At 41.0% G+C, this 11,395-nt stretch overlaps 1 protein-coding gene across 3 annotated transcripts; it reads left to right on the top strand.

Annotated features, from left to right (window-relative positions):
- The first annotated feature begins 379 nt into the window (after nt 1–379).
- derl3 (derlin 3) lies at nt 380–8,914 on the top strand. 3 transcript variants are annotated; one of them, XM_036144312.1, is made up of 8 exons: nt 380–662; nt 755–882; nt 2,125–2,190; nt 2,270–2,343; nt 2,436–2,529; nt 6,723–6,918; nt 7,134–7,224; nt 8,506–8,914. In XM_036144312.1, the coding sequence occupies exons 2-8, from the start codon at nt 793–795 to the stop codon at nt 8,606–8,608; spliced, it is 714 nt and encodes a 237-aa protein (XP_036000205.1). In that variant the 5' UTR covers nt 380–662; nt 755–792; the 3' UTR covers nt 8,609–8,914. The 3 variants fall into 3 exon arrangements, with proteins under 3 accessions (XP_036000205.1, XP_012708397.2, XP_036000206.1); XM_012852943.3 differs by having other exon boundaries at nt 380–882; XM_036144313.1 differs by lacking the exon at nt 2,436–2,529 and having other exon boundaries at nt 380–882; nt 6,716–6,918.
- The last annotated feature ends 2,481 nt before the right edge of the window (nt 8,915–11,395 follow it).

Raw genomic sequence — 11,395 nt, forward strand, 5'->3', positions numbered from 1 at the left:
ACATACATGTCTTCATCTAATATGTAGCTTGTAACCTGTAAAAATGTAGGAATTGTGTATGTTTTTTTTCCTGTTTTTCTCAGTTACTTTCAATAAATATTTTACCTTTTTACCGGAATACTGTCTAACAACAGATCTAAAGCTTGATTTTTCTTGAAATGTAAAACTCTCATTAGTCTCCTGGGAATATTGATGAAACCAGTAGTTTAATTTAAAGGCTGATTCTGCCTAATTTGTCTATCACGGTTACCAGGAAAGTGCTGTTTTTAGATTAAAATACCTCAAATGTGTACATTCAGAGAGAAAACACAAAAGCATAAACATGGCTTCAGAAAAAATGTCTTATTAGATCAGATTTTATCAACTATATAAATCTATTGATGATATAAATACAATTTCAGAGGTTACATGTTTGTATTTTTCATACTTAATGTGTCAGAACTTCAGTAGCTAAAAATGAATAAATAATGAAATCAAAAACTATTAATTTATGTTCCAGAATTGTTATAATTGACTTTAACTTATCATAACAATCTACATATTTGGTTTGACAATCAATTAATTTGCAATTTTGATAAAAAGAGAGAAAATGTGAGGTTTCCTGAAGGAAATAAACGTTCTTCCTGTCTAAACTAATTTCTCTGGATCCTGCTGAGTTAAAGGTTTGGAGTTTTATGTGGGGGACAGATGGTGGGTGGATCTGATTGGCTGTTGATGAGGAAGTGGGCGGGGCCTGGTGTGTGTATTCTGTCAGAGTGAATCAGGGCTCAGAGGGATGCAGCAGCAGCAGCGATGGCTCCCAGCCTCACTCAGGAGTATCTCCAGATCCCCGTGGTGACCCGAACCTACATGACCGCCTGCGTCCTCACCACCGTGGCTGTGGTAAGAAACAGCAACACCAGAACCAGAACCAGAAACAGAACATTTTAGCTCATGCTGTTCTGGGAGAACACACTCTTTATTACAGCTGGGTACCAAAGAGTTTCAACCGTTCATTAAAAGAAATTTTTCTATAAACTCGACTTGAACACATTTCCCTTGCTGCTGGGTTTCTAAGTCTGGTCAGTTTCTTTATCCACTTCTCTACAGAAAAAGCTTAATTTTGTAAATGACAGAATTTTCTTTCACTGCTCCATTCTGCCCCGTCTTCACGTTGTTGTCTGACTCTTCAGTTTGCTGTGGTCTGTTTGAGGGGCATTAAAGCCTCTAAGCTGCCAGGGGTCTGACTTTGATTGATAGGTATGATGAAGCCATCTGATTGGAGGAAAAATGATACAAAAAGAGCTGATTGGCCCCGAGGAGAATGTTCAAGTAGCCAATTAAAGAGCAACATGAAGTCACATGGAATGCAAACGGTTACTTACCCACCCAGCTGTCAAGCACCCTTCGCCATTAAAACATTAAAATCAGGAGGTCTGCACAGATAAATAACTTTAAATTAACCCGAAATGAAGTAGGAATGCTGAAAAATCAAAAGTCAGACACATTTCATGCGAGAATAGGTGTGATAGTTTTTATTTTGTAATTCATGTTTACTTAGGGCTGGACGATAATTCAATAATATTTATCGATGATAGAAAAAAGGGTGAATAAAAAGTTCAAAAGAATAACAGTTTTCCTTCCTTTTACATTCTGGCCTATCATGGAGGGTAATATTACAGGCATTACATCCTCCCAACCAATCACAACGACGACCCAGAAACTAAGCTCCGCCCCCTTAAAAAAGCTCAGAGAGTACGCGTTCTTTTTTCTTTTTTTAAAACTTGCAGTTTTGGTAAAAAGTTGGTAGAATAAAGGGTTGAGTTTGAATGCAGTGTTTGTGTGTTTCTAAAAATCTAAAAATAGGTTGCTAAGCAACAGCATAAAATGTCCAGGGATGCACTTAAAATATGTTTTGAATTTCTTGATGATTATCGATATCGACCCCAATATGATTTATATTTTATCGATATGCATTTTTTTCTATATTGTCCAGCCATATATTTACTGTATCTACACTTTTTTCCTGCAATGGTGATGGGGGTGCACACTAGCGCCCCCTGTTGACAAGCCACGGCTGATGAAAGATGATAATAACCAAAGCTACGTCTGCAGATTACTTCATTACATAATTTTTTTTTCCAGCAACTTCAAGTCGTCTCCCCGTTTCAGCTGTACTTCAACCCAGAGCTCATCATCAGTAGATACCAGGTACAAAAAACCCTAAATACTCCAATAAAAAGCTTCATCATCACTCTAACGCTCCGTTTTATTTCTCATATTGTTCCAGCTATGGCGCCTGATCACCAGCTTCCTCTTCTTCGGCTCACCTGGATTCGGTTTTCTGTTTAACATCATCTTCCTGTATCCTTCCCTGCAAAAACAGCGAGATACAAAAGAAAAGATGATTATGATGAGTGCAGGAAAGCTGCAGCGGAGTCCTTAGCCGAGGCCAGGTATCGGTACTGCCGCATGCTGGAGGAGGACAGCTTCAGAGGAAGAACAGCCGATTTCGTCTTTATGTTCCTGTTTGGAGGAATCCTCATAACTGTATCCTTTAAGGTTCTGGTAGAAAAGAATCAACAAGGAGCTCAATCCAGCCTCCAGTAAAAATAAACAGCGCATTCAGCTCTTTAATTCATCATTAACCACGACTTGGGCTGCACGGTGGAGCAGGTTGTCAGCACCGTCTCCTTGCTTCAAGAAGCATGTTCTCCCTGTGCATGCGTGGGTTCTCTCCGGGTACTCCGGCTTCCTCCTATACTAAAACGTGACTGCAGTTGTTTCTCGTCTGATTTATGCGTCTCTCACGTCACTATGGAGGAATTCTGGTCCTTTCTTCTTTCCAACATTGCCTTAATTCATTGAGATTTGAAGTCTTCTGTTTCTGCATGGCTGTCTTAAGGTCCCACCACAACATTTCAGTCAGGTTGAGGTCCGGACTTTGACTAGGCCATTGCAGCACCTTTTATTCTGCTGTAGATTAGCTGCTGTTTGGATCATGGTCCTGCTGTTGACCCAGTTTGGGCCAGGTTTCTGCTGTCGGACAGACGGCCTCAGTTTTGACTCTAAAATATTTTGGTACACAGAGGATTTCATGGTGGACTCAACGGGTGCGTTTCCACCAGGGTGGTTTTCTGAGAAAGCTTTTTCCCTCATTTATTTCTTCTACAGGAATCAGACAAAAGTGGGTAAAAATGATTCCTAAAACAGTCCTGCTTGGAAAGTAGTTTGTTTTTTTAATGAACTTAAGTAAAGGCGGCCAATCATAGTTTGAGGATGCAGCATTTTCTTTTATATCCCAGGTGATTGTCCTCCGCAGTTTCCATTTCCTGTTATTTCTGATATTGCCTGTTTGCAAACGTAACATCTAGACCAGGCCACCCTCGCTGGGAATCACAGTCTAATAAAACCCGCCAACCTTGGTGGGAATACTTAATTAAAAGGAAACAGACTTTCAGGAGGAAAACTATGACTCCCATCAAAGCATTTCTCAGATATTTTATCCAGTAACATTAAAATATTTTTTTGCCAATCAATGTTCTGCGATACAGGCTAAAGCGTCACAACTGAACTCCCCGGGATTGTTGACCGTCCACCACGTTTAAGTACTGAAACAAAAGCCCTGCTGTGCGTCTCTGGTTATTCTTCCCAGGAGACGTATCTCACAGGCTTTAATTATTAAATATTTGTGGATATTATAACCTTCTTATGAGCTAGAAGTGATTTTTTGACTGTTTCTGAGGCTGAAATACACCTTTAGATACGTAGCTGTTTGTGACGATTAAAGTTCTGCTTTCTTCTTTTCCGGGAAGTTCGAAGCCAGAATCGGCGCAGTTTTGTTAAAATCTGCTCCACCAACACGTTTTCACATGGTTAGAGGCGGCAGGTCCGGACTTTTATGGTTTAATCGGTTTTAAACAACCTGAGAATTAGGCTGTTTTCACGGTTCTGGTGGGGGTGGAGATCTGTGTCTCTGGATCAGAGGAGCCACTCAGAGCCAAAGGACAGGATCTACATCAACAGCCCGGTTACGAGGAATCCCTGTGGCAGCTTCTGTTGCTAACTTTTCATCTGATCTGGCAGAATGGACATTTTAAGGTGGACAGACCAGACATGGTCCAGATCCAGAACCACCAGATAAACATGTCCTTGGCGTGTTCTGAGGAGCATCTACACGTTAAAACCTTGATCAAACTGGATCGTGTGTGATTGCAGCTCGTCTCTTCTTGATGAGGCTCAGCAGTCTGGGGCCTGAAGCTTTAGTTCACATTCCAGGTTAATGATACGGTTCTGGTTCTGTTCAGCTCAGACGTCCCTCTCGACTGCCGTCAGACAGTTAATGCACGGGTTTATGGCTAATTTCTGCAGCCGTTTTATGTCTCATGGTCAGTTCTAGATGCTAGTGTGTGAAGACGCTTTCTTTTGACATAACCGGTACCGTTAACCCGTGTTGGCCTGATTCTGTTTAACGTCGGCTTGGATTTCACTTCAAAGAGCTCCTCATTGACCCAACTTCAACACCAGAGACAGAAAGGCTGCAGATCTCAGGGGAAATGATATGTAATGCTTTTATGTTACCTCAGTTGTTTAATAGACAATGAGAGTTTAGAGAAGAGCATTGCCCCCTTTAAGTTAAAGTCCAGAAACGAAACTGTTTAAACTGTTAAAGTCCAGAAAAGACCGTGTTTAGGGTTTTATTTTAGCTTAAACCTTCAGAAGAAAGAAGCATGTTAGTTGTAGTTTGATCCGTGGTTATAACTGATGGATAGATGGAAATCTCTGGCTAAACAATGATCATACAATTTTAATCATCCTGTAATGTTGCAGATTTGCTAGGTGGGGAATTACAAACATACAAAAGCCTAAAATCCAGTTTATATACAGTTTTTAACAGCCTGTTGGTAAAAACGAGGCTAAAGATCCAAATTTAAAGTGGTTCTTCAATAAGTTGTGGCACAACATTGATTCTTCGACTGAGTTTTGGATCCTTTTTATGCCTGAATTATTCAGAGACCATCTAACAAACAACAATAAAACTAACATTCCTGTGAAAATGCTCAGATACTGGACTGAATCTGGATGAAACAGCAGCTAAAGTCTAAAGAAAAACCCTGAAAGACATTTAGAAGCCCAAAGACCTGTTGATCAGAACCACTTTGAAATATTACAGGAAGGTCCGGATGAAGCGAGGGCAGGCTAAGAAGCTGAATCAAATCAGGAAGTAACTGAAATATACAAAGAGCAAATGACCCACAGTTCTGAATCAGAATCAGAATCAGAATCAAGTCTAATCGCCAAGTAGGTTTGCACTTACAAGGAATTTGACTTGGTATTGATGGTGCAGACGAAAAATAAGAATACAGTAAAATAGGAAGTAAAAGGATATATACACGGAAGCTGTATACACTCAGCAGACTGTGCGTTAATGTAACGCAGAAGCTTGTAAGTCCTGAGTATGGTGTAAGTTCTGTATAGCGTTGGTTCCATTAACCGTAAAAACCTATTTTAATATTATGAAGGTTTTGGTTGGACCGGGTTTTCTTTGTTCAGGTGAACGGGTTTTTACTGCCAGCATCGCCTTAGCTTCTGGAGCTCCACAGGGCTCAGTCCTGGCTCCATGTTTTTTATTTTCTTTTAACATTTTTTTTATTATCTAGCACCCTAACATTATTTATAACAATCACTTCTACGTCGATGACATTCAGCTCTATAAGCCTTCCCCGTGCCAACCAAACCGAGGACCAAACTTTTAGCTAAACCTTTCTATGTGCATGCATGGTTGTTGCTCTGCGTAGCTTTTGATGGACAACCTGTCCAAGATGGACCCCGCTTCTCGTCCACTGAATGCTGGAGATGGCCCCAGCCAACCTGTAAGGCGGATACTGATAATGGATAAATGGATGGTGTAAAATGTGCTTCCTCTTTGGGTTTATAAATAAAAAGCCTGTTCCTCGGTCATATTTCTAAACCGTTTGAAACAAATTATCTGGGTTTTGCTTTTCACTCATTAAAACACTTTGAGTCATAAGCTAATTAGTCACAGCTAATACTGCAGGCTTTGTAAATTAAATTAATAAGACTTTTGTTGCAACAATTTTGCCTTGGTTATGATATAATCCTTAGGATGAAGAGAAGCTGCTTTTTACATATAACATCTGGTTATAGGAACAAGTGTAGCGTTAAAGACGCTGGGTGAATGTCAGGGCATGGAGGAAATGAGGATAAAGGCAAACGTCTTTGTCCTGATGGGAGGAACAGAAGACAAAACACCAGATCTATGGTTCAACGCCCCGTATCTGGATATAAGGGCAGCCCAGACTGACTGACACAAATTTAACCTCCACTGTTGAACTTTGTTTGGTCTCCAGACCAGAAGCTCACAGTCAGTTTATGAAATGTGAGAAGAATCCCAGAGGATCTTCTCAGTCTGGCTTTAGACCCACTTCCCACAAAGATACTCCAGACAAAAAGAAAACTGCAACATTAAACTCTGGAAAACCAAATTAAAACTGCAGATCACAACATGAACATGGGATAAAAGTTGTAAAATCCTTGTTTCATTTAACTCTGACTTTAGCTGTGCAGTTTATTCAGCCGAGTAAAAGCTTGATTCTCACCGGAACGTGTCTGAAGATTAAACATCTGGTCTCTGGCTGGAGAACATTTAGCAGGAATAGCGTCCTGTCTATGTTTTACCTTCATAAATTAGAGTTATTTGTATTTAACCTGAAAGTCTGCAGCTGCTGGGTCTGTTTGCCAACATCGTCTTCCTCGGCCAGGCCTTCATCATCATGCTGGTGTACGTCTGGAGTAAAAGAAACCGGCTGATCCTCATGAACTTCTTCGGTCTCCTGCACTTCCAGGCTGCCTTCCTACCCTGGGTGCTGGCGGGATGTTCGCTGCTGCTGGGAAACCCCGTCACCGTCGACCTGCTGGGTGAGAAGCCTTCGCCCTCAGTCATCTGGTTTTAGTACTGCGAACAGAGAGAGCTTTACAGAAATCAGCCCGTTCACACAGTTAAGGCTGTTTTACCTGAAGCAGAGGGTTTCTGATGCTGGGAAGATACTTTTTGTTTTAAATAGAAACGTTCTCAGACTAAAAGACTCGACTGAAACCGTAGGGATGGATTTTGATGGTTGCTCTGCCCTCAGGCATCAGCGTCGGACACGTTTATTACTTCTTAGAGGACGTGTTTCCACACCGGCCGGGAGGAAGAAAGCTGCTGACGACACCGGAGCTGCTGTAAGAGTCAAGTTCAGCTCAATTTATCATTCGTTATCTGTTGACTTTGAATAAACTGACTCTATAAAGTGGCTTGAGATGATGTGTTGTAAACTGTTTCTACACATAAATTTGAATTGAATTATTTAAAGAAACCAAAGGATACAGCCGGCTCTGGAGGGATCTCAGAGATGGGCTGAGGAGATCTGGTTTCCAGGAGGAGCTCAACGTAGAGCCGCTGCTTCTCTGCAATGAAAGGACTCAGTAGCTTTGTTTACATGCACAGAATTTCATGATCGGATTAAAATGTATTCAGATTAAATAATCAGATTGTACCGTTTATATGGACACACAATAAATGATCAAATTCACCCCAAAAAAAACACAGAAGAAGAACTTTCGTCTTTGCTGAACTACAACAACAAAAAAGTAAACAAAGCAGTTTTATACGAGTTTGTTTATTTTCCGAGCGCCCAGGCTGGATTTTTATGATGTGCTAATTATGGTTGAAATTGAAATTTCATGGTTGACCTCTTTTAATTTTTTTGAACAGAAAGGTTTTATCGGGAGCCCCGACAGTTTTTCTTCCCGACATATTTCCACCACCCAACAACGTGGAAATATTTCACGTTTACGTCGGGCGCACATGCACACTTTGGTCAGTTTGCCACATTTGGAATAACTTGAGCCTAAATAAGTGTTTATATGAACGTTGATCAGATTATATAAACCAGCCCTCTCATTCAGCTTACAATTTAATTACGATTGAGCTTAATTTGATCACAATATTCCGATTGGCTTGTTTACATGACGCTTTTTTATTCTGATCGTCCGTTTATTCCAATTACTTTTGTCCATGTAAACGTAGCTATTGAGGTTCAGGCATCTGATCAGGATGCCCCCTGGGAGCCTCCCATTGGAGGTTTTCCAGCCACGTCCCACTGGGAGGAAGACCCAGAACTGCCAATAAAACATAAACAACTGGGTTTCTCTCCTGGACCTGTTGTCCCTGTGACCTATCTATCTATCTATCTATCTATCTATCTATCTATCTATCTATCTATCTATCTATCTATCTATCTATCTATCTATCTATCTGTCTATCTATCTATCTATCTATCTATCTATGTATCTGTCTATCTATCTATCTATCTATCTATCTATCTATCTATCTATCTATCTATCTATCCTGTGTGTATATGTTTGTAAGTTGTTTGCTGATAGAATAAGTGACCAGCGGAGATGAAGATCTGAAAGCCTCCCGTTATTCCTGCTAGTTCAGTGTTTCTTCTCTCTGCTCAGACGGATCGTGTTTGATGGACCTGGAGGACGCGACCAGCACCTCCTCCTCCAGGAGGAGCAGCAGGAAGGAGATCTACAGCCGACTGAGGAGCAGCACAGCTGAGAACTCCAGACCTGCTGAAATCAGGAGCAATCAGCGACCAGAAGATCACGACGGAGACCGAAAAGAGGACCAAACTAACTGTTTGGAGAGAAGTTCTCTCTTTACTCACAGCATAAACTACAGGTTACCAAATATTCTCACGTTAAAGGTCCCAACTTATTTTCTAAAGTATAAATTCCCTTATAATAGTATCCACATTGCTTCTCATTTGATCACATTTCATCAACAATCCTTATTTTATTTAAACACAAAGTCATGCGAAACTTAAAATGAAAGGAAAGAAACAGCATCATGGAGACCCAGGAACCCAGCAGACGGGTCCAGGAGGAAGTTCTGGTCCAGTTTACAGCAGGTTCAGGTTCTACAGCAACATCTCAGAGTTCTGATCATCATCTGGACCTGGAGAGAGGATGGACCTCCTGCAGACCTACCAGGACATGGACGTCCACCTGGACTGACAGGCTGGACCAGGAGAGCATTGATCAGAGAAGCAGGAGGACCATGGTGGCTCTGGAGGAGCTGCAGAGAACCACAGCTCAGGTGAAGAATATGTTGACAGGAGAACTATTAATCATTCACTTCACAAATGGAAGATTTTGAAGAAGAAGTCATGCAAAGTCCTGTTTAGGGTTTGCTCCATGTGGAGAATTTGGCAGATCTCCTCAGGTGAGGCTAATTTTGGCCTTTAGTCCTGCATGCAAATCACTTCAAACTGTGAAACATGGTGGTGGCAGCATCATGCTGTGGGGATGCTTTCCTTCAGGAGATTTGAGACCATAATGGAGGTTCTTTTCCAGTAGGAAAAATAACCGTAAACATGCTGCCAGAGATATTACGGTTGAGCTTAAACCGAAGCACATTCATGTGCTGGAACGGCCTAGTCAAAGTCCAGACCTAAATACCCCTGATAACCTGTGGCAAGACGTGAAAACTGAGGTTTCTTCGTCTAATCTAAGCTGGAGAAGACTCTGTGGCAAAAACAGGACATAAGGTTAAGTTTAGGGGTGTGAAGTCTCCCAGTTCATAAAGAAGTTTTCCTGTTTTTTTTTTTATAGCGTTGTACAGATTCTGTGTTTAGGTTAGAGAAACAGCTCGTTGAAGGCACTAGAAGGAAGCGTCTGGACTCGAGGGGGAAAGTTACAGCCGGGACAGAACCTGAGTCTCTGGGCTGAGCAACCTTCACATCTCTGAGAAACTCTTTTACATTCAATCTAAATAAAAATAAAAAATAAACATTTATTCAGAGCAATAAAGGAACTTGACTCTATGAAAATAAACGTTTTATTTTTTGTTTTTATGTTCAATAGATTTTCTTCAGTGTGTCTTTCATAGTTTATAGAAAATGACCAAAGTAGCTAAAAATAATCTTTACCTTTGGAAACATTGTTCAGCTCTTTAGCATTTTTGGCTAAAGGTGTTAAGAGCCACAGGTTACAGAACCGGTTCTAGGCCAACAGAACCATGGAAGGAAGCTGCAGCCAAAGGTCCATTTATGTCCTGATGTTGATGTCAAAAACTCCATAAACCCAAACCTTTGTGTTCAAAGATGATTTCAGATTAAACTGTAATCTTGTGCTAAGAACCGTAAACCAGAGGAGAACCGGAGGCCTCTGCAGCCCCACATGGAAATCCGACGGCCTGGAAAACCTCGCAGCTTCGTCTGCACACGCTGCACTTTTCCCCGCTGCCTTTGTGGCTCACGCTCTGCTCTGCCAGCAAAATGGAAACTGCTTAGCACAACAACACGCCTCTGTGGGACGGGGACTCCAGCGCCACGCAGCAGCTGATAAAACCAGTCAGGGGTCAGAACAGGGTGAGAATGAAACAACCGGCCGGTTTCCTCACCGGTCCTGGTGTCCTGGGTCCAACGCACCTCATTCTAAGTGCCTCTCCTCCTCATGTGGGGGGGTCAATGACCTTCTTCTGCACATCTGTCCAGTCAGCATTCTTCTTCATGATGGTGCCAGACCCAGACTGTTTAGAGAGCCCCGATCCCACCAATATAGATTTAATAATGTTTTAATGCATTAAAGCTGTCGCTCTGAAGATCATTAAGAATCTTTTACAAATTTATAACATATATATGTGACGTATAACAATGGTTTCTCACAACTAGAATGTTTCGACATTGCCAAACTTTACCCATATAATATTAACAGCAGAAGTGGCTTTTAGCCCGACTCGTACCTGCAGTCAACTTTTAACTAGCAATGAACCTCATATGGCAAAAATAAGATCAAGTCATTAAAGATAAACTTCAGTTACATTAAGTTTTGCAAATTTTTTATGAGTTTATCAATGATATTCATCATAGCACTGACCGCAGGTACAGACCAAACAGCAGGGGGCGCTGTTGTCACACTTAGAAGACCTGAATTTTCTGTATTAAAAAAAGGCAAAGCTGTTACTGCAATACCTTCACATTTGTTGATAATTATCGGTATCAATAAATTCAAAGCATACATTTTTAATGCAGCCCTGGCCATTTTATGCTGTTGTTTAGCGACCAATTTTTAGATAAAGACACACAAACACTGAATTTAAACTCAACCCGTTGTTCAACCAACATTTTACCAAAACTGCAAGTTTTAAAAAAAGAAAAGATCGCGTGTTCTCTGAACTCTTTGAAGGGGGCGGAGCTTGGTTCCTGGGTCTGCATTGTGATTGGTTGGGAGATTAATGATGTAATATTAACCTAGATGGCAAGAATACATAAAGAAAGACTGTTCTGCAATTGAACTTTTTTATTGACTTTTTTTCTATCATGGATATACGTTTATGGATCGA

Source organism: Fundulus heteroclitus, chromosome 12 (assembly GCF_011125445.2).
Source record: "Fundulus heteroclitus isolate FHET01 chromosome 12, MU-UCD_Fhet_4.1, whole genome shotgun sequence".
Taxonomy (NCBI): Eukaryota; Metazoa; Chordata; class Actinopteri; order Cyprinodontiformes; family Fundulidae; genus Fundulus; species Fundulus heteroclitus.